Source organism: Protopterus annectens, chromosome 14.part0, assembly GCF_019279795.1.
Source record: "Protopterus annectens isolate FY-2018-M chromosome 14.part0, PAN1.0, whole genome shotgun sequence".
NCBI lineage: Eukaryota > Metazoa > Chordata > Ceratodontiformes > Protopteridae > Protopterus > Protopterus annectens.
Genome location: NC_056748.1, coordinates 1,013,976,450 through 1,013,999,426, shown reverse-complemented (window position 1 = coordinate 1,013,999,426; position 22,977 = coordinate 1,013,976,450). Strand labels below are relative to the sequence as shown.

The following is a 22,977-nucleotide window of genomic DNA, read 5'->3' as shown; positions in this document are numbered from 1 at the left end:
CTGATAAATATAATAAATTATAGGATCCCCAAGAGTGAACCTTGGAGAACCCTCAGATGTAATAGGTTATGCATATGATGCAAACTGACCAGTAGTTACTCTGAATATATGAATGCTGAGGATGGATGAGAACCACTGCAGGACTGTTTAACCCAAGTAATAAATTCTAAGTACTTTCAACAGCCATGGACATGCACAATTTGTAAATATTCAGAGAGGAAGCAATAAGAATGATGATGATCTGCTATAAGACAGAGTTGTCCTGAGGGTGGGGTTTGCCCCAGTAACTGAAATATATTCAGTGGTGTAATGCCCAGGTAAATTTTACATTTGTCACAGTGGTAGATGCAGCCTGCTAACTCATTTTACCTCATTTCACTATTTTTATAACACTTTTTAATTGAAACTTCATGGACAATCACTCCGTCCCTTTCACATTTCCATGAGACTGTGCACTTAATTTTGTCACAGCTACGACGGCTGTTACATATAGAAGCCTTTCAATGTGCTGTGGTCAAAAATAGCCAAGTTCCTCCGTATAGATTTTATAAATTAAGATGTTTGTCACTGGAATTTTTAACTAAAGTCCGATAATGTACTTAAGGTGTTATTTGTACACGGTTGTGAAGATGTTCCAATTAATGAAGCAAAATACTGAACTTGCACATTGATACCTGAGTGCACACACACACACACACACACACACACACACACACACACACACACACACACACACACAAAAACACAAACACACATCACACACAAAAACACAAACATACCACACACACACACACACACACACACACACACACACACACACACACACACACACACACACACACACACACAAAACACAAACACACATCACACAAAAACACAAACATACCACACACACACACACACACACACACACACACACACACACACACACACACACACACACACACACACACACACACACACACACACACACACTCTAGTATCTTTTCTCTGTTAATGCACCGTAGTACTGCATGATATTTCTCACTTTAATGTTTCTTGAGAAGGACGTATCCCTATGATAATGTACTCAGGCAACTGAGATTTTGCCAACTTCCTGAAATTCTTGTAGTCCAACAATAAAACTGTTATGTAATTATGTCTTTTTAACTGCTTGCTAGAGAAATATATCATTTTCTGTTATTTTAGGAGATCCCGTTTTATCACATCTGGAGTGGCAGTCAGAGAGCATTGCACTGCAGCTTTAATTTGGAAAGATACAGCCTGGCTTCTTCTGAACTCACCTGCAAGATCTGCGTCAGGCAGGTTGAAGGCGAGGGTCAGATATTTCAGGTGCACACTATAATTGATGAGGTAAGAATAATGTGGATGCTTCCTTCAAGACTTTAGAAAACAATAGAAATGGTGGTGTTTTAACCTTGCCCAAACCTCTTTTGTGATTATCAAGGTGCTACTGAAGCAAACATAGTGGTTGAGCCACACAGCTGTATTACTCAACTTCCAGATTCAAATGTGAGACTTTGCAAAGTTAATAATGTCTGGACAAAATTAGGGATGCCAAATCAGCATAGGTCTCCTTTCAAAAAAAGATAGTCAGTTTGCACGCATGTCCACCTGAAAGTACAGATACATAACACACAAACATATGCATGCAAAAGCAGTTTGCTTTTGTTGCATTTGTTTCTTTTTAGTGTAGCGTACTGTGTATTTTTCCCATGTGATATTTGTTTTTACAGATGTAACTGTAGTATGATGATGTTATCTAGCCACATTTTGCCATAAATAGATTAGAACATGCATTTTCTGTCCATTAAGTATTTATTTGGTCATTCTCTGAATGCCAGTTTAATCCATTTCAGGGTCACGGAGAGCCAGACCCTATACCATCACTCAATGAGTAGAAGGAAGAGAGACCAGTTAGTTTCCAATAAGGCACCTATCACAGGATGTGTGCACATATACTCACTCACAGTACATGCGCACCTTTGGGCAGTTTGCAGGACTGCCAGTTCACCCACAGAATGCCTTTGGGTTGTGGGAGAGAACAGAAGCACCAAGTAAAAATCCAAGTAGGAACATGGAGGATGTGGAAAATCCACAGAGTAGGTATCCCAGCTGAGAACCAAACTGGATAATGGTACTTTATAAAAGACATTTGACAAGATAATGAACAACTTTTGGGGAGCATCATCTGACACCATCTCTTGAAAATGACTGTGATCATTCTTTTTTATAAAGAAAAGATTTCAATACCCAGCCATTACAAATGGCCAGTACTTTTGCAAGTGAGGTAGCAAAGACTGCAGAGTATAGTACTTTCAGGTTAAGCTGGTTAGTAGTGTATTGTAAAACAATGCTCTCAGATGGCAAAATGGTATAATAAATGCCATTTAGCAAAATTAGCCTTCATTTGTCTGAACAACTTTCATTATGAACTTGTGTTTCTTCTATTGGTTTGTTTTCACCACCTTCTTCTCTTCCCTGTGCAAATCTGGAAGATGTCAGTCTACATTGATTAGGTTCATAGGCTCATAGATTAGTACTAGGCTCACTGTCTTTATGGACCCTTTTAAGCCTAGTTAATTACCCCATGAGAGAATTGAACTAACAGAAACTAGTGTCTTAAAGATGTATCATTAACATGCCTGAGAAATTAAGAGGATTTTGTGTTCCTCATTCTTTCATTATTGCCATGTGATAGCTCAAGATATGAAGCAAATAGGAAACTGTTGTTTGCTCTCCCAAGTGTTTGGTAGGCATCCATTTAACAGGACACATTTACTTTCACAGGGTTTCACTAATTTAGTCTTTAATATTCACTTTGTCCTCTTAGCAGGATTTTCTCTTTTTAAATTGTCTGCATATTAAATTGTGTTATTTAATGCAAGTGCTCCAGCACATTCACCACAAAATTTAGACTGAATTTTCAACTCTCATAAGGGTTCTTCATTATGAGGAATTATCTTCGTTTTGAGTCTTAAAAACCCACGTTCCTCATTGTTCCACAATGGAATGTTCTGTTGCACAATCAGTGGTAAGAATTGTTTCATCTGATATCCATAGTAATACTGAATCATATTAATTCAACAACAGAATGTTTGTAAATATTAAGCAACATGTTTAACCATCCTGTGAGCTTCCTAGTTGAAGTTGTTAGTAAGCTGTTAGTAAATGTTCCACGTTTTGCCCATTTGTTCCACATTATGAGAAGCAGAGTTCCATATTGTGGAGATGGAAGGTTGACAGCTATGCACAAAAGCAATTATTTCAGATAAAATGCTAATGCAGCCAAATTAATGCTGCCTAATTGTAGAAGAAGTAATTTTTTAATTACAGATGAGAACTACTGTGTCTTCTTTATCTGTTGGTTTCTTTAGTTATTTGATATGCTGCAGATCATACTTAATTTGAAACTTAATTTCTCCACTTTAGCCAATCAGAACAAAAATATGGTGGACCAGATCTGAATAAAACTAAACAAAATTGTTGTAAGCCACAGCCCTTTACACTGTGAAGCCTGGTGTCAACAAATATGTAACGTAAGAACTGACTACAGGAAAGGCATGTGCTTAAAAATACAAGTGAATGTTTAATCTGAAGAAATGGAGTTCAACTTAGGAAAATGGGTTTGGGTTTGTTTTTATATTTTTTAAGGTAAAAAAACAGAGCATCCGGGGGGGGATAAACACACAAAGAGCTAGGGTCACATCACAGTAACTGTAAGAGCTGGCTTATTGTAGTAATGAGCACAACCATTTCATATTAAATTAAGGGTGAATTTAGTACATCAACCATTTCCTAAATGCATAGTTACACCCAAATATTTTGGAAAAGGAATCCTGGTAGTTAGTAGAAGAGTGCAGAAATGACAGCCTACATCATCTTGGTACCACGGATACTTAGACATTATAGATGAAAAAGTACTTCCATAACTTCTAAGTCAGAAAAGAACTACACAATACAAAACAAAAAACTGGACGCCTGCTTAAAAGAAATACTGTTATGGTTTCAGTATATGTTTTTCATCATAGTGTTAGAAATATATATATATATATATATATATATATATATATATATATATATATATATATTCTGCGGTGGTGGTGCTGCGGTAGCGTTGTTGCCTCACAATAAGACGTTATCCTGTTCGATTCTCAGCTAGAGCGTCTTCTGTGTGGAGACATGCGTGAATGGGCGTACCTTTGTTGAAGGTTGTGCGTCAGGGCTGGCAACTCGGCACGTAAAAATCTACTGCCAATCATTAGTGGATTGGAGTTCTGCTGTGGCGACCCCTAACCGGGAAAAGCCAAAAGACACAACAACAACAACATATATATATATGTATGTATATGTGTGTGTGTGTGTGTGTGTGTGTGTGTGTGTGTGTGTGTGTGTGTGTGTGTGTGTGTGTGTGTGTGTGTGTGTGTGTGTGTGTGTGTGTGTATATATATATATATATATATATATGAGTTACATTCTGAGAGAGCAAACTCTCATATGAACAAATGCTTTTTTCTCTTGTTAAACCAAAAAAAAAAAAAAAAAAAAAGCAAACTTTTTTTTCACGAGGAGTTTTTGCTGGCAACCTTTTGTATGAAATTGTGTTGCAGCACAGTAAGGGAATTTGACTTTACCCCTTTTGTTGTGTGATCTTAAAGTTAGCATATATAGTTAGCAGAAGGTGTGGGGGTGCAGGCTGTCAACCCCCTCCTCACAAAAAGAAAAATTTATATTTTCATGTATATGTTATAAAATTATTGTTTTATGTACATTCCCTCTTGAGAAGGTTCAATATAGGTATAGATTTTTAGATTTTATATATATATATATATATATATATATATATATATATATATATATATATATATATATATATACAGTATGTATACATATATAAAAGGTTTACACACCGCTGTTAAAATGCCAAGTTTTTGTCATCATCTTCTTTTGGCTGTTCCCATTAGGGGTCGCCACAGCGGATCATCTGTTTCCATTTCTTCCTGTCCTCTGCATCTTGCTCTGTCACACCAACCACCTGCATGTCCTCTTTCACCACATCCATAAAGCTTATCTTAGGCCTTCCTCTTTTCCTGTTACCTGGTAGCTTCATCCTTAGTATCTTTTTCCCAGTATACTTAGCATCCCTCCTCAGCACATGTCCAAACCAACATAATCTTGCCTCTCTGGCTTTGTCTCCAAACCTTCCAACCTGGGCTGACCCTCTAATATACTTATTCCTAATCCTGTCCACCTTCGTCACACCCAGTGCAAATCTTAACTCTGCCACTTCCAGCTCTAACGCCTGCCTTTTTGTCAATGCCACTGTCTCCAACCCATATAACATAGCTGGTCTCATTACCCTCTTGTAGACCTTCCCTTTCACTCTTACTGGTACTCGTCTGTCACAAATCACTCCTGATACTCTTCTCCACCCACTCCATCCTGCCTGCACTCTCTTCTTCACCTCTCTTCTACACTCACCATTACTCTGAACTATTGATCCCAAGTATTTAAACTCATCCACCTTCACCCACCTCTACTCCTTGCATCCTCACCATTCTTCTATCCTCCCTCTAATTCACACACATATATTCTGTCTTAGTCCTGCTGACCTTCATTCCTCTTCTCTCTAGAGCATATCTCCATCTCTCCAGGGTCTCCTCCACCTGTTCCCTACTCTCACTACAGATCACAATGTCATCTGCAAACATCATAGTCCACGTGGACGCCTGTCTGATTTTGTCTGTTAACCTGTCCATCACCATTGCAAATAAGAAAGGGCTCAGAGCTGATCCTTGATGTAATCGCACCTCCACCTTAAACGCATCTGTCACTCCCACCGCAGACCTCACCGCTGTCACATTACCCTCGTACATATCCTGTACCACTCTTACATACTTCTCTGACACTCCCGACTTCATCATACAATACCATAACTCATCTCTAGGTACCCTGTCATATGCTTTCTCTAAGTCTACAAAAACAGAATGCAACTCCTTCTGACCTTCTCTGTACTTCTCCATCAACACTCTTAGAGCAAACATCGCATCTGTAGTGCTCTTTCCCAGCATGAAACCATACTGCTGATCACTAATCATCATGTCCCTTCTTAACCTAGCCTCCACTACTCTTTCCCATTACTTCATGCTGTGACTGATCAATTTAATCCCTCTGTAGTTACTACTGCTCTGCACATCACCCTTATTCTTACAAATCGGTGCCAAAACACTTTTTCTCCATTCCTTAGTCATCCTCTCACTTTCCAAGATTTCATTAAACAATCTGGTTAGAAACTTCACTGCCATTTCACCTAAACACCTCCGTGTTTCCACAGGTATGTCATTTGGACCAACAACCTTTCCATTCTTCATCCTCTTCTTAGCTATCCTTACTTCCTCCTTGCTAATCCATTGCACTTCACGATTTACTATCCCCACATCATCCAACCTTCTCTCCCTCTCATTCTCTTCATTCATCAACCCCTCAAAATACTCTTTCCATCTGCTCAACACACTCTCCTTGCTTGTGAGTATGTTTCCCTCATTATCCTTTATCACCCTTACCTGCTGCACATCTTTACTAGCTCGGTCCCTCTGTCTAGCCAATTGGTACAGGTCCTTTTCTCCCTCCTTAGTGTCCAACCTTTCATACAACTCTTCATACGCCTTATCCTTAGCCTTTGCCACCTTTCTCTTTGCCATGCACCTCATCTCCTTATACTCCTGTCTACTTTCTTCATTTCTCTGACAATCCCACTTCATCTTTGCCAACCTCTTTCTCTGTATACTCTCCTGTTCTTCCTCATTCCACCACCATGTATCCTTGTCATCCTTCCTCTGTCCAGATGTCATACCAAGCACCTTTCTAGCCCTCTCCCTTGCTAGCTCTGCTGTAGTTACCTAGCTATTTGGTAACTCTTCACTGTCACCCAGTGCCTGTCTTAACTCTTCCCTGAACTCCACCTCACAATTACCCTTTTTCAATTTCCACCATTTGATCCTTGGTGCTGCCCTTACACTCCTCCTCCTCTTCTTGATCACCAACGTCATCCTACAAACCACCATCCTATGCGGCCTAACTACACTTTCCCCAGTCACCACTTTACAGTCTCCAATCTCCTTCAAACTGGCCCGTCTACATAAGATATAATCCACCTGTGTGCATCTTACTCCACTCTTGTATGTCACCCTATGCTCCTCCCTCTTGTTAAAATACGTATTCACCACAGCCATGTCCATCCTTTTCGCAAAATCCACTAACATCTAACCTTCTACATTCCTTTGCTTAACACCATACCTACCCATCACTTCCTCATCCTCTCTGTTCCCTCCACCAACATGCCCATTGAAATCTGGTCCAATCACCACTCTCTCACCCTTGGGTACAGTCATCATCACTTCATCAAACTCACTCCAAAATTTTTCTTTCTCATCCATCGCACACCCAACTTGTGGAGCACATGCACTAACAACATTCATCATTACACCATCAATTTCCAGCTTCATAAACATCACCCTATCCGACACTCTTTTCACCTCCACAACACTCTTAGCATACTGTTTCTTCAGGATAACCCCTACACCATTTCTTCTCCCATTCACACTATGATAAAACAATTTGAACCCACCTCCGGTACACCTAGCCTTACTCCCCTTTCATCTGGTCTCTTGCACACACAATATACCAACCTTCCTTCTGTCCATCATATTGGCTAGATCTCTCCCTATACCAGTCATACTGCCAACATTCAAAGTTCTGACCTCACTACCACAGTCCTAGCCTTTCTTTTCTCTTCCTGCCTTCGGCCATGCCTTCCCCCTATTCTCCTCCTTCGGCCAACAGTAGCCCAATTTCCACCAGCACTCTGTTGGCTAACAGTACTGGTGGCGGTCGTTGTTAACCTGGGACTCTACTGATCCGATATGTAAATATTTACTCCTGTCCGCATTAAATGATTTGGCAAAGTTTTACGTCAGATGCCCTTCCTGATGCAACCCTCCCCATTTATCCGGGCTTGGGACTGGCACAAAGAAATGCACTGGCTTGTGCATCCCCAGTGGCTGGGTTAAAATGCCAGGTTTTTGTAATATAGAAAAAATGAGACGACAATAAATCATTTCAAAACATTTCCCACCTTTCGTGTGACCTATAACCTGTACAATTCAGTTGAAAAACAAAGAAATCTGTAAGTGGAAAAATATAAATAATAAAAAGAGTACAATACGCTGGCTGCATTGTGTGCACACCCTTAAACTAATACTTTGTTGTGTGTGCACACCCTTAAACTAATACTTTGTTGAAGCACCTTTTGATTTAATCACAGTACTCTTGGGTAGGAGTCGATCAGCATGGCACATCTTGACTTTGCAATATTTGCCCACTCTTCCTTGCAAAAGTACTCCAAGTCTGTCAGATTGTGAGGGCATCTGTTGTGCACAGTCCTCTTCAGGTCACTCCACAGATATTCTATTGGATTTAGGTCTGGGCTCTGGCTGGGCCATTCAAAAACTTTAATTTTCTTCTGGTGAATCCATTCTTTTGTTGATTTGGATGTATGTCATTGCCGTGTTGAAAGGTGAAATTCCTCTTCATCTTCAGCTTTCTAGCAGGTGGCTGAAGGTTTTGGGCCAAAAGTGACTGGTATTTGGAACTGTTCATAATTCCCTCCACCTTGACTAAAGCCCCAGTTCCAGCTGAAGAAAAGCAACCTCAAAGCATGATACTGCCACTACCATGCTTCACCATGAGGATGATGTTCTTTTGGTGATGCAAAGTGTTGCTTTTGCACCAAACAAACCTTTTGGAATTGTGGCCAGAAAGTTCAACTTTGGTCTCATCAGACCATAGCATATTTTCCCACATGCTTTTAGGAGACTATGTATTTTTTTGCAAATTTTAGCTGCGCCTGGATGTTTTCCTGTGTAAGAAAATGCTTCCTTCTTGCAACCCTACTCCATAGTCCAGACATATGGAAAATACGGGAGATTGTTGTCACATGTAGTACACAACCAGTACTTGCCAGAATTCCTGCAGCTCCTTCAGTGTTGCTGCAGGTCTCTTGGCAGACTCCCTGACTAGTTTTTGTCTTGTCTTTTCATCAGTTTTGGAGGGACATCCAGATTTTTGCAACATCACTGTTGTCCCATATTTTCTCCACTTTTTGATGGCTGTCTTCACTGTGTTCCATGGTATATCCAATGCTGTGGAAATTTTTTTGTACCCTTCTCCTGACTGATACCTTTCAGCAATGAGATCCCTTTGACGCTTTGTAAGCTCTCTGCAACCATGGCTTTTGCTGTAGCAGGCAACTGAGTAAATGTCAGGCAAATCCTACTAGGACAGCTGAACTTTATTTGGGGTTAATCAGAGTCTCTTTAATTGATGGCAGGTGTGTACCCAAGAAGACTGAATGCTGTAATTAAATCAAAAGTTCCTTCAACAAAGTACAAGTTTAAGGGTGTGCACACACAACAAAGTATTAGTTTAAGGGTGTGCACACTTATGCAAACAGCGTAGTGTACTTTTTTTATTTTTTATATTTTTCCCCCTAACAGATTTGTTTATTTTTCAATTGAATTGTACAGGTTAGAGATCACATTAAAGGTAGGAAAAGTTTTGAAATGATTTAGTGTGGTCTCATTTTTTTATATTACAAAAACATGGCATTTTAAAAGGGATGTGTAAACTTTTTATATCCACTGTACACACACACACACACATATATATATATATATATATATATATATATAGATAGATATATATGTGTATATATCTATATATCTATCTATATATATATATATATATATATATATATATACACACACACACACACACACACACACACACACATATATATATATATATATATATATATATATATATATATATATAACAGCAGAACCTTTGAAAAGTGACAGAGCCAGTGCAGCTGACTGAAATATACTGGCGTCAGTACAGGACTGTGATACAGTAGGGATTTTGGGATATGTTCTTTCCCCACTATAGTGCAATCTTGGAACTGGTATATATAACTGGAAGTGAATATGGGGATACAGGAGACTTGCCTCCCTGCAAAACATATTGTGTGGTTTTCTGGGTTTTTTTCATTCCTTTGTGGATCACTGTGTAGTATTTCGATATTTAGCTGTTGATCATTGTTGGATCAAGAAATTATTTTACATATATATATATCTGTGTGCGTGTGTGTGTGTGTGTGTGTGTGTGTGTGTGTGTGTGTGTGTGTGTGTGTGTGTGTGTGTGTGTGTGCATGCACGTTTGAAGAAAATGAAAACACTGTCATCTGTGTTAGTATGACTGGCAGGAGATTTATGTATATTCTCCCAAGTAACTTGTATTATATGCCAGCATGTTTAATTGTGAAAATGTAAATACATTTTTAAAGTGTTGAGTATTTCCCTGTTTATACAAAATGTTTAAATAATCTGTCAATGTTTTGATACATTTCATATTGCACATGGTTGTGAGGGGTATTCTAAAGTACAAACTGTGGAGAGTCAGCTGATCAGTAGGTTATGTCATTAGAATGTTCCTGGTTGCTAGGTGATTATTTGAACAGCTGATTGACAGGAAAAAGAACTTTGTCAAACAGCTGACTGTTACTTTTAAAATAAGACAGTTGAGACTGTTAATCTGGACTATAAAGAGATGGTTAAGCAGTTAGTGAAGAGCTGCATTCAGTTACAGTGCTATGCCAAAAATTGTAAGCCTGACTTCACCTTGTTGTTATGATGTTCATCGTGCATACAGCTGCAGTCATAACAGATGGGTTCTCCTGCCGTCAGGCGGGTCCTCGGTCGGCCGAATTCCAAAGTCTAGGTCCGGCGTCGGTTGTCGTCACTTCTTCCCTGATGTCAGTGCGACAAGGGTATAAAGGAACCAGCCGACGCCATTTTCTTCAGTCTTTCTTGCTGCCCGGTGCCCGAAGCAGAAGCAGTTCACAAGTGCCGGTCGGCCAGCTCCTGAGATTACGAAAATTTGGAAACCGAAGTCTTCTTAAAAGCTAAGTACCCTGTTAGAAACTTTTCTTGCCTCAGACCGATGTCAGACAAAGTTAATAATTGTATTTCTTGTGGGAAGCAAATACCGCATAAGGATTTCCATTCCCTCTGTATACCTTGTTTAGGCCCAGACCACGATGTCTCGGTCTGTCGCTTTTGTGCTACATTCAACAAACGCACTATTAAGCGTCGGGCGGAGTTCGCCCAGCATTATTTTGGGAAAGCATTTAACTATACTATGTCGTCGGATACTCCGACTCCAGTTTTGTCTAAAAAACGCAAAGACAAGGACCGACACACGAGATCCATGGCCTCTACTGACACCACGCCAAAGCCGACTACACGTGGTCCGGTTCTCAGCGAGGTGCCTACGCAGCCCCTGACTACCGACGACACTTCTTTGACGGTGTCTCCTGTGCCCGAGGTCGCAGGCTCCTCGGCCCACACCCCGACTACAGATACCGAAGCCACTCTTGGCATTGAAACTCAGAATGTGGACAGGTCCACCTCCACTCAAGGTGTCTTCAGACCTTCCTCTTCTTTCTCCATCAAGGCTTTCACAAAGTCTTAAGCAACCATGCACTCTAAGAGACCAGCTACACAGGGCCCATCTCCAGGCCCCATGCCTAAGAAACAGATGCTTAAAATGGCTGAGGACTTAATTACTCTTATCAGAGGTTCTCAGCCCCCACCGGACAAAAGGCCCAGAGTGGAGGAAGATTCCCCCTCCTGTGATCAGGGCTCCATTATTTCAGAGCACTCTGATGATCATGAACATTCTTACTCCCCTTTTGAAGACTCTGATGTGGAGGAGTCCATCCCTTCTGTCTCCCCCCCAGAGGATTACTCATTTGGGGAAACTTTGCATACTTTAAGGGAACACTTCCACTGGGAAGGCCAAGATTATTCAGATTCCAAGAAAAGGCTCAGGGAATTTCTCTTGCTACCTCAGCACAGGCCTCTGGCTATACCTCCTGTCTTGGACATCCTAGATGATGTTTACTTGGAGGCTTGCCTTAACCCGGACTCTCTACCTCCAGCTCCAGTTAAGCCTGACAGGTACTACAGGGTTCCTGACTCACACCAATTTCTATACAAAAGCCATGCTGCTGACCCAGAAACCATCTCACAGGGCCCCAAGGGAGTTAAGGCCTCCATTGCTAAAAATCCATTACCTTCCGAGAGAGACTCCAGATCCTTAGAAAGGTGGGGAAAAAGGTATATACCTCGGCTACCTTATCCATGAGGGCCTTAAACTGTCAGTTTCATATGCTAAAATACCAACAGTTTTTGTTATCACAATTGAAAAGTAAAATGTCACAACCTGAACAACCAGACTTGAAGGAGTTGCAGGATTTGATGCATAGTGCAGAACAAGTGGGTAAGCATACCTTACAATGTGGTTTTGATGCTCTAGAGGCCTCATGTAGAGCTGCTGTTGCAGGATCAGTAATACGTAGGCATGCCTGGCTCAAGGAACAAGCCTTGCCTGATCATGTCAAAGCTAAATTACTAGACGCCCCTCTTCAAAAGGATGTACTATTTGGTGCTAATGCTGAGGAGGTGTTAAGGAAAATGGAGGAAAAGGCTAAATCAATGCAAACTGTGAAATAATTTCTACAGGTACAACCCCCATGCTTTAGTAGAAATTGGCCTTCCAAAAACTGGTCCTTTCCTGCCACGGACAGACCCCAAAGAGGCAGATACAGGCGCCCGAGGGGCAGAGGACACGCCCAAGGATTGTTTAGAGGCAGACAATGGCAAGCTCCTACACAAAGAGGTGGTGAGGATAACTCGCAATCTTTCAGAAAGCAAACCCAATGACTTTCCCCTTTGCATGCCAACCAAGTCTCAAATGGCAGCCCCCTTAGGAGGAAAGCTGGCATTATTTTCAAATAATTGGCATATTGTCACAAAGGACAAATGGATCCTGGACATTATAAACAGAGGCTACAAATTCCATTTTCACACCCTTCCAAAAATGAGAGGCATGCCAAACCTGCCACACAATCAAAGGGCAGAGGCACAAAGGCAAATTACAGATCTCATAAACATGAAAGCTATTCAAGAGGTACCTACGCACGAACAAGGTCAAGGTTTTTATTCCAGGCTATTTCTGGTGCCAAGGAAGGGAAAAGATTGGAGACCTATTTTGGAACTGTCCATCCTAAACACATTTCTACTCGTACCAAAATTCAAGATGCTCACTCTACAGCAACTTCTTCCCATGTTGGGCAAGGAGTCTTGGCTGGTAACATTGGACCTCAAGGAGGCATACCTGCATGTCCCAATCAGACAAAATTGCAGAAGGTACCTCAGATTTCTTGCAGGTTCAACCCATTATCAATTCTCTGCATTGCCCTTTGGCTTATCTACTGCGCCCAGAGTATTCACGAAATGCCTGGCATCAGTAATTGCCTACTTCAGACTTCAAGGGATACAAATATACCCCTATTTGGACGACTGCCTGATCCAAGCGGACAGCAAGCACATTCTTCTGAAACATCTGGCTTATGTAATGTTGTTGAACTCTCTGGGATACACAGTCAACAAAAAGAAATCAAGGCTAATACCCTCTCGGAAGATAATTTTCCTGGGTGCCAATTTGGACACAAACACCCAGATGGCCTACCTCACGCCAGAGAAGCAGGGGCAACTAATTCAATACTTCAGAACACTAGCAAATTGCACCAGGCTGACTGCAAGGAAAATCCTGCAGGCTCTGGGATTCATGGCATCTTGCATCTTACTAATCCCATGTGCAAAGCTGCATATGAGGAAACTACAATGGTACCTGAAAAACATATGGTCTCAACACAGCCACAGTTTGGAAACAATAATACCACTAATTCCATAAGGAATTTCTGTGGTGGGCTCAATCATGTCAAACAAACACAGGTCTTCCATTCAGCAAGCCTCAAGCAAATCAAGTCATTACAACAGACACCTCGGACTACGCCTGGGGGGCGCACATGACAGATCGGTGCATTCAGGGCAAATGGTCCCAAAAAGAAAAGCACCTTCACATCAATCAGAAAGAAATGCTAGCAGTAATAAATGCTATTATAGCTTTCAAGGACCTTCTACAACCAGGTCAACTATTGATAAGAACGGACAACACCACAGTTATGTGGTACATAAACAAACAGGGAGGAACACATTCTTACCCCCTGTGCAGACTGGCCATGTCACTTTGGAACATGGCCATGGACTTACAAATGGAACTACAAGCACAGTACTTGCCAGGCAAGGAAAACACGCTGGCAGACAACCTAAGCAGGAATATGACAGATCCACACGAATGGAAATTGCATCCAAAAGTTTTTACAGAAATAATCCAAGAATGGGGAAGGCCAGACATAGATCTCTTTGCCTCCCACAAAAGTCATCAATTGACAAAATTCTGCTCAAGGATTTTCCATCCAAAGGCCTGGAGAGTGGACGCTCTCTCTTTCAGTTGGACATCAATGACAGTTTATGCCTTCCCATCTCTTCCTCTGCTGCCCAAAGTTCTATTGAAGACCAGAGCATACAGACCAAAGATGATTCTCATTGCTCCAGACTGGCCAAGGCAACACTGGTACCCACTCCTGAGGAGCCTGATGCATTCCCCACCATGGACCCTGCCTCTAATGCCTCTTCTTCTGACTCAGCACAGCTTCAAAACTCTTCACAGCCAGCTAAAAACACTCAATCTAGCCGCATGGAGGATTCCTTAGCATCACAACAGGCCCTACTCTCCAAGGAGGTGCAGGATGTCATTTTGGAGGCCAGAAGGCCATCAACTAGAAAAGCTTACTCCGCAAAATGGAAACGTTTTTGTGTCTGGAATGAGAAAAAGGGCCAGGATCCTGGAAAACTGAATTTACCTCAAATACTACAATATTTGGCTGAACTGCTAAGCAGTGGACTTTCTTTCTCCTCCATCAAAATCCATGCCTCAGCCATTTCTGCAGAATACAACACTGATCCACCTTTATTCTCTCACCCTCTCTTATGACAGTTCCTCAGAGGGGCTAAGAATTTAAGACCTCCAAGGAAACAACCAATACCTGCTTGGGATCTTAATTTCATTCTGGAAAAACTGACCTTGCCTCCCTTTGAGCCAGCTGCCTCATCAGATTTGCAATATTTGTCCTGGAAAACAGCTTTCCTTCTGGCTATCACCTCAGCTCATAGAGTTTCAGAACTACAGGCTCTCATGGCTGTCCAGCCTTTTATCATCTTCCATCAGGACAGAGTTTCCTTACGAACCAACCCAGTCCTTTATGCCTAAAGTGGTATCCAGGGTAGCTTTAAATCAGGCCATACATTTACCTACTTTTTATCCTAATCCTCAAAACAAAGGGGAGAGATTACTACATTCCTTGGACATCCACAGACAACTGCGTTATTATTTGGACAGAACAAAGCCTTACAGAAAATCAGAACAGCTCTTTGTGGCCTATGCGGTAGGAGCTCAAGGAAAGCCAATTTCCAAACAGACAATCTCAAAATGGATAGCCCACTGCATACGCTTTTGCTATTCCTTTCATGGCAAAACTGTACCTACAGGCATTAGAACTCATTCCACCAGGGCCACAGCCACCTCTGCAGCCTTCCTCAGAGGAGTTCCTACCAAGGATATTTTGGAAGCAGCCACTTGGAGTTCTGTGCATACCTTCTCCAAGCACTACAACCTACCATTATACTCCAAATCTAGAGCAGGCTTTGCCACTGCAGTCTTGCAGGGCATTTTGGCTCCTCCTAGTTCCACCTAGTGCCTACCACCCCTTTCTTAGCTTTGGGATTCTAACCATCTGTTATGACTGCAGCTGTATGCACGATGAACATAGTACAGTTTTGTACCTACCATAAATGTAGATGTTCGAGTGCTAATACAGCTGCAGTCCAGGTTTCCTCCCTCCTTCCCCTCTTGGGACAGGCCTATAGGCTAACACATCCTCATACAACCTGATTGGGGTTTTCATTTATGATGTATTTGCTTGCAACTACTGTATTTTGATTATATTGCACTGCATTATTACACAAATTTATGTATTGCCTTCCTTCTGGGGGCACCTGACATCTGGGGCAAGAAAAACTGAAGAAAATGGCGTCGGCTGGTTCCTTTATACCCCTGTCACACTGACGTCAGGGAAGAAGCGACGACAACCGACGCCGGACCTAGACTTTGGAATTCGGCCGACCGAGGACCCGCCTGACTGCAGGAGAACCCATCTGTTATGACTGCAGCTGTATTAGCACTCGAACATCTACATTTATGGTAGGTACAAAACTGTACTTTTTAGATTAGATCAGGAACAGTATTCTCTATTTAGATTAGAAAAGTTTAGTTATTTAGATAGAGTTTTTCTAAGATGATGGACTTCTATCCTACAATTTAATTTTATATTTCTGGTGATTGAATTCTGGTGTTTATTGAAAATTATTGATTTAAATTCTTGCAATCATTTTACTTATTATTAAATGTTTTCTCATTACTTTGCATTGTGGCTGGACAATCAGTTTATTCTTTAGAGATTAAAGAGTATTTATAGCTGATTGATACTCCCAGGTGACCTCGAATGCCCGGCTGCTTTTGGTCATAGCTATCATTTATCTTGATATTTAATTTTTAATAATTGATCACCCTTTGAAGGGTGTGTAGACCTATCTGATTCTGGTGGCAGCATTATCATTTGTACTGAGGAGGGGACACAGCAGGAAATCTGTGTTAGACTTCCCATAAGTGTTTGAGTGTGTGAGATTTGGATTTATTTTTTGAGTTTTAGTAAGTCAGAGGTCTTAAACTGGAACACATTGTTCTGAAGTGCATGATAAGGAATTACATTTGGGGTGGACAGAGGTATATAGTCCAGTCCCAGAAAAAAGAGCATGTTTCTGTTGTGCTCTTAAGGGAAATTGTGGATTTTTACTATTGTGTGCTCTGTGCTCTAGTGTTTTCCATGATGCTCCCACACTGGAGTCAGTGGTGGGGATTCAGGCTCCTTAATTACTGATACAGGTTTTAAGTGGGGGATGTCACTTTTCTTAGGGGCAGTCCAGTAGGATATTAGCCGGACATCACATTTTAATTGGCGGCAGCTTAGAGGGATTTTAATTGGATTCCAGTACCCTGTGGGTAGTTGCCATTAGGGAATGCACTCTTGACAGCCACAAAGTAAACATTCAGAATGTTAATCCACCATAGTTGTATTTATTTTTTAGTTAGTTAATCAGAGATAGCAGGCAAACATGTCAGCAGACGATTTGAGCAAGCTGACAAAGATCCACTTGGCTAAGGAGTGTGAAGCTAGAGAACTGGTGCATGCCAACCTGACCAAGGAAGGAATGATTTCAGCCTTGGTTGCAGCCACAGCTCAGACCAGCCATTTGGAGGGTATCCAGTTTGATGTTGGTGATATTCAGCCTGCCGAGACAAGGCAGTCCACATTTTCTTCAGAGGACCTGAAAATCTGTCTGGAGTTAAGGAGATTGGAACTGGAGGATGAGGAAGGGGAGAAGCAGCACCAATATGAACTGGAGACCAAATGACCTGAGACTGAAGAGAGACTGCACCTGGAAGCCCAATGACTGGAGGCCATGAAAGTAATGGAGAAGGGAGTACCAGAAGCTGTAAAGGTCAGTAAACTGTTTCCTCAGTACAGGAATGGGGATGACTTTGATAGTTTTGTTCATATCTTTGAGAGGATATGTAGACAATATGATGTTGATGGTGAGCTCTGGGTTTGTCTCCTGACACCCTTGCTCCATGGTGAAGCTCTTCAGACTGTAGCAAAGTTAAATGAGGTAGATTGTTTGAATTATGACAGTGAACTGTTGCTTGTTTGACTGTTCCAAACTTACACCTGAGGCTTATAGAAAAAAGTTTTGTGAACATTGAATACCTCCTGAGGGCGTCTTTGTGCTTACAACTGAGTGCTCTCTGAGACACTGGAAAAGTTATGTTGTCCCACCTGAGTGCCTTCCACAAGTGCCTTTAACTTTGTATTAAAGTTTTAGCTACACTGTTACAAATTAAGTTGAAAAAGCACCTGAACTTTGTCAGGTACCTTCTCAACTTAATTTTCAGTGTGCATTAACATCATGTTTGTATTGACAATTTACGATAAAATTGTCTTGCCATGCACTTATGTATCTGCTTGCAAGCCGATTCTATTTGTGTTGCAGGAAGCAAGTGGTGGCAGCCAGTTGGATTCTTGCAATCCAAGCCACCACTTGCCTAACACCTCCACCCCCTGATCTAACTTTTCTTTGTTTCTGTTACAATAAATAGAGGGTCCTCCAGTAGCGATGCCCTTTCTTTTTGCTGTATTGCTGCTGGATCCTTCTATCTACTGTAACAGAACATTTATCTTTACCATTTCGGGAGATCACCGGTAAGTCATCCCGCAACTCACAGCGTTGAGAAACCCTGAAAAGTAAGTGCCATACAGCTGCAATGGAGATCTTCCTTATACCAAGGTAAGTGTGCATTTCACTGTAAATTCATTCCGCTTGGGCTACACATGTAAAGAAGTTCTGTGCACTCCATTTCCCCTGTAATTTCTACTCCCCTGTAATTCCTACTCTGCCTTCAGGAAATGTACTAACTCACCACTGTTTACTGAACCCAACTTACTGTATATGGCTGCATATGTTCCCTTTTTTAATGAGCATTTTTTTTTTCATAAGGCTGTTTAGCTTGTCCGTTACTTAGTGGTGGTACTGCTGGCATGTACTCTACATGATCTAGGGTTGAGTTCTTTAATTGCAGCTCTAATAAAAACTAAAAAGGAACTATAAACTTACAAGCTTCAGGTTCAGTCTGAACACATAACTGTTGTGATAACATTCGTATTTCCTCATGTCGGAGCTGTTTATTGTGGCCCAGTGGTGCAAAGTTTAATTCCCCTTAACGTTGCCTTTCAATCTCAAGTTTCATACGGATTCATTTCCTGCGGCATTTGATTGCACCTTTGATCTACAGTCAAGAATTAACTTATTACTATCTGTGCATGGGCTTATTTTGGTAGATTAGTTTAAGTTGATTTAAGTTACAATAGAGGGTTATAGTTATTAAGGTTATTAGATTTCAATTTAATTGAGGCCCATGCATATCTAAGTTCACTGTGGATGGAGAGGTATAAGGTACTTATGTACCGGAACTGGAATGCAAACTTCCACAATGACTAATCCATATGTTCTATCCCTCCACCTCATTATGTTTTTACTTCAAACTATGTCTTTATATCACCTCCCAGGTTTCAGCAAATAATAGGTCTCATTGTTTCACCAGATGTTAACTATAGAGTGTGGCGGCTTAGTTGTATAGAACAGAGATCTACGTCCGCATACACATGAAAAAACATGTGAGAAAATATGAAAAAGCAATAGTAGACAGAGGAAAGCAGACTAATGTGAACTTTAAATGAAGTGAAACTCCGTCCGAACTCAGAGCTCCATTTCAGAGAGTTCCCCTGTCTCTGTGGCCAGCTTGTGGTTGAGTACTGTGTGAGACAGCATGCCCTTGGCTGGTGTAGAAAGTAGCGCTTCCTTAGCCCACTCTAGTCCGTGGGCATATTACGGGTGAAGTTAGGGTCGTGGAGTGATCACCTATAATGGGGGATGAGGTACAAGGATCTGAAAAGAGATCCAAGATGTCCCTAAGTAAATGAGCCAGTCCTAAATTATCACTAAAAATCTCTTGTAAGTGTCTACAAATTAAATGTAAGCACTATCTCATTCTATATCATGATATATGGTATAACATGTGCTGATACATTTTTCCCCAAAGTGTAACACTTCTTTAACCTATTCCTTACTAAACAAACCTTTGCCAAGGAGTGCTAGAGGGCAATAATTGTACACATTGACATTTTTCCAAATGAACAATCCCCTCAAACTATAGGCCTGATTTTTTTTCTGATTCTTTTCTACCTCGTACTAGCAAACTATTATTGAAAACAGTATATAAACAATTCAGTGTTTTTGTTTATTGACATAAAAGTCTTTCTATAAATAGGGGTGGGTTTGGCATAATGGTTAAGGTCTTCACCTCATAAACACAAAGAACAACGTTTGATTCTGACCACAACTTATTAGCTAGGCTTAAAATGGCCCTTCAGGGCAGTTAACCTAGTATTCACCAATGAACCTATCTATATGGCTTTCTAAAAAATAAAGATGGAGATAAGCTGCCATACTTAGAATTGCTCATATTATACTAACCAATGTCAATAAATGCAATTTAAAAAGAAGACTGTTCATTAACTTCACCAAAGCTTTTAATTTCATGCACAACTCCCACTTCTATACTCCAAGCAGCTGAAAGATTGCAGTGGCTGTGAAAAAGTATTACTGTAAAAATAAATAGTCAGTTCTAAGAGCTTTTCTCCTGTTGGTTAATTTAATTGGTGAATTCAGTTAGTGGCAGGATGAAATCAAAGGTGTAATATCTGCAATCAGCCTGGCTGAAAATGAAAGCTTTAAGTTATGGGTTTGTGTAGTACATTAGATGAGCTTATATGTCACACATAAAGTTGTGTTTCTTGAGAGAGGGACTGTTAGAAAAAAAAATGACTGTTTTATCATCTGGGATACTTGAACTGCAAAATGTAATGATGGCTGGTTAACAGCTGGCGCAGAGGGTTATGGCTGTGAGCTGTAGCTCCTGAGGTACACTGTTAGATTCTCTCCACCTTTACTTGCCTACTGCGTGACCTTGAGCAACTCACCTAACCAGATATTGCTTCTGGGTTGCTCCTGACAAGAGAGTATGAACCTAAATAGATATTATTATTAAAATATAGCAAAATTAGTAGAAGAGCAGTATTATAGTGCAGCATCTTTAAAAGGAGATGCTGATGGCTAATATCGAGACTTTAATGCGGGTTTACAACTAAGGTAGTGGCAGGAGAGACATGGATGTGTCCTTCTGCATTATATTAGCTATGAACAATAGGTTAGCTATGTTTTTATACCACTGAAGTTATTGCAGTTGGAGAGATGGTTAATACAAATATTTATTAAGGCAAGGCAGGCAGATGGTTATAGAGAACTTATCTAAATAGACAATTGGGATAGATTAATGCAATTTCTGTAGGCATATTAAGGGGATGAGCACATGATCCAAGACATTTTGTTTTCAATTTTTTTAAGTTATTTTCAGGCCGGTAATGCTGATTTGCTCTTGAGCACTTAATGTTCAGATGGGTACTGTTCATAAAATAATGCTGCAACCGTGTTCGGTTTAGCCGGGGATATGCAGGTACACAGTCATGTGTGTGTCAGTATTTTTTTTTTCTATTTTTGAATTCTGATTTCCAAGGTATTAGCTTATTAACTTGTCTTACAGGGTATGAGGTACTGTTGCATTTTTTTATAGAAACTGTTTGAGGACATACAGTAACTAGCTATGCTTTTTGATTTGAATATGGCAAGTTGTGATTTCTCTGTAGGTCCTATTTAGGGAGCAGGGATGAATGATATGTCCTAAACGTCAACATTTTTCTGATGAGTGGTTTAGTCTATGATTTGTAAGTACTTGTTAGGTTGTGAGTGCATGAGGTTGTCCTGACCACTTTATTTGCCTGTGTACATTGCTAAGCTCTATAAGGCTAGTTTGCAAGAAACTTGCCAAATTTGCATAACATTGCTCAACTATTAAAGACTAAGTCTAATTGTTGAGTACTGGAGAGGTATAGAGCAGAGGAGGACAAATTTAATCGACATGGTAAGCAAATTTCAGGTATTCACCTATGACAGGTGTTTGTAGTGTAGTTTGCTGTGGTAAAATGTACTCGTTAGAGTGTCTGGGATGTACAATATCATTTTGTTTAGGCATTATTATAGTCATTATAGTGAATTATGGTGCATGTGTATACCTGGGCATACTAACGAAGAGGTTGCTTGGGGAAATGCTTCATTGTGCATCAGGGAAGTGATTGTGCATACATTGACAGACTGCTGAAGTGACCACCGGGCAACATAGTTTACTGTGTCATTTGGTGCTTCTGCGTATATAGCTGGACAGGGGCAATTTTTCATTGCAGGCAAAGGCAGAAATTCTATAAAATAATACTTGTTCGCATATATTATGGGAGTTTGGCATACCTTACAGACACAAGATATTGGCCAGACAGACCATGTCTATGATTATTTATTTATGTGTTGTAGTTAACCGTTTTTTTTTTTTTTTTGTAGTTCACCAGAGCGTGTTTGCATAAATAGTTGGCATGGTTGTGTGTTACAGAATACTTGCACTATGAATGTAATGAATGTTTCCTCAAAAGGTTATGTGGAGCAATTATCACCTTTGTAAGAGCATGCAGAATTTTGCAGTCAAGACATGCAGGTGATTATCACATTATTTGTACAGTTGCAGTACAACACTGAGTCATTAGCACCTATCAAGTAAAATTATTGGCAGCTGCCAATGTTATTCATATTACTAAAAGTCATTATCACATTGCAAGGACAGGTGCAGGACACTCCATATGTTTATGAGTGCTACAGATATTTTTCATATTTAGTTCTAAAAGTCTGGAACTTGTCATCTTGAAGACAGTTTTAGTACTTACAAGATAGAAAAAGAACTTTGTCTGTCTAGTGTCACCGATATCACATTTTGTTTAGGACTTTGGTTATGAGAATTATGATATTGTGTCATATTTGGTGAATAACTGTCAGGGAACATGTCAACATGCTAAGTAGTAGCTCACTTTGAAGACAGTATTAGTACTTGCAAGATATAAAAAGACCTATATCTGTATGCCGTACACATGTCCAATGTCACAGTTTGTTTGGGACCATGGTTATGAGAATTATGATCTTTTTTCATATTTTGCTAAATAACTTTGTCAGGGAACAAGTCATTAGGGTAAGTAATGCCTCATTTTGAAGGCAGTGTTACTAGTTACAGGATGGAAAAAGAACTGTGTCTGTGTGCTGGACAAATGTACAGATATGTTTTGTT

General features: G+C 40.5%; 1 protein-coding gene across 1 annotated transcript in view; it reads left to right on the top strand.

Annotated features, from left to right (window-relative positions):
* The window catches only part of UNC5B (unc-5 netrin receptor B), a 1,477,685-nt gene that overhangs the window by 1,433,122 nt on the left and 21,586 nt on the right, over positions 1-22,977 (top strand). The window contains exon 15 of the mRNA XM_044056822.1: positions 1,189-1,353. Coding sequence (XP_043912757.1) covers positions 1,189-1,353 — 165 coding nt within the window. The remainder of the gene's footprint in view (positions 1-1,188; positions 1,354-22,977) is intronic.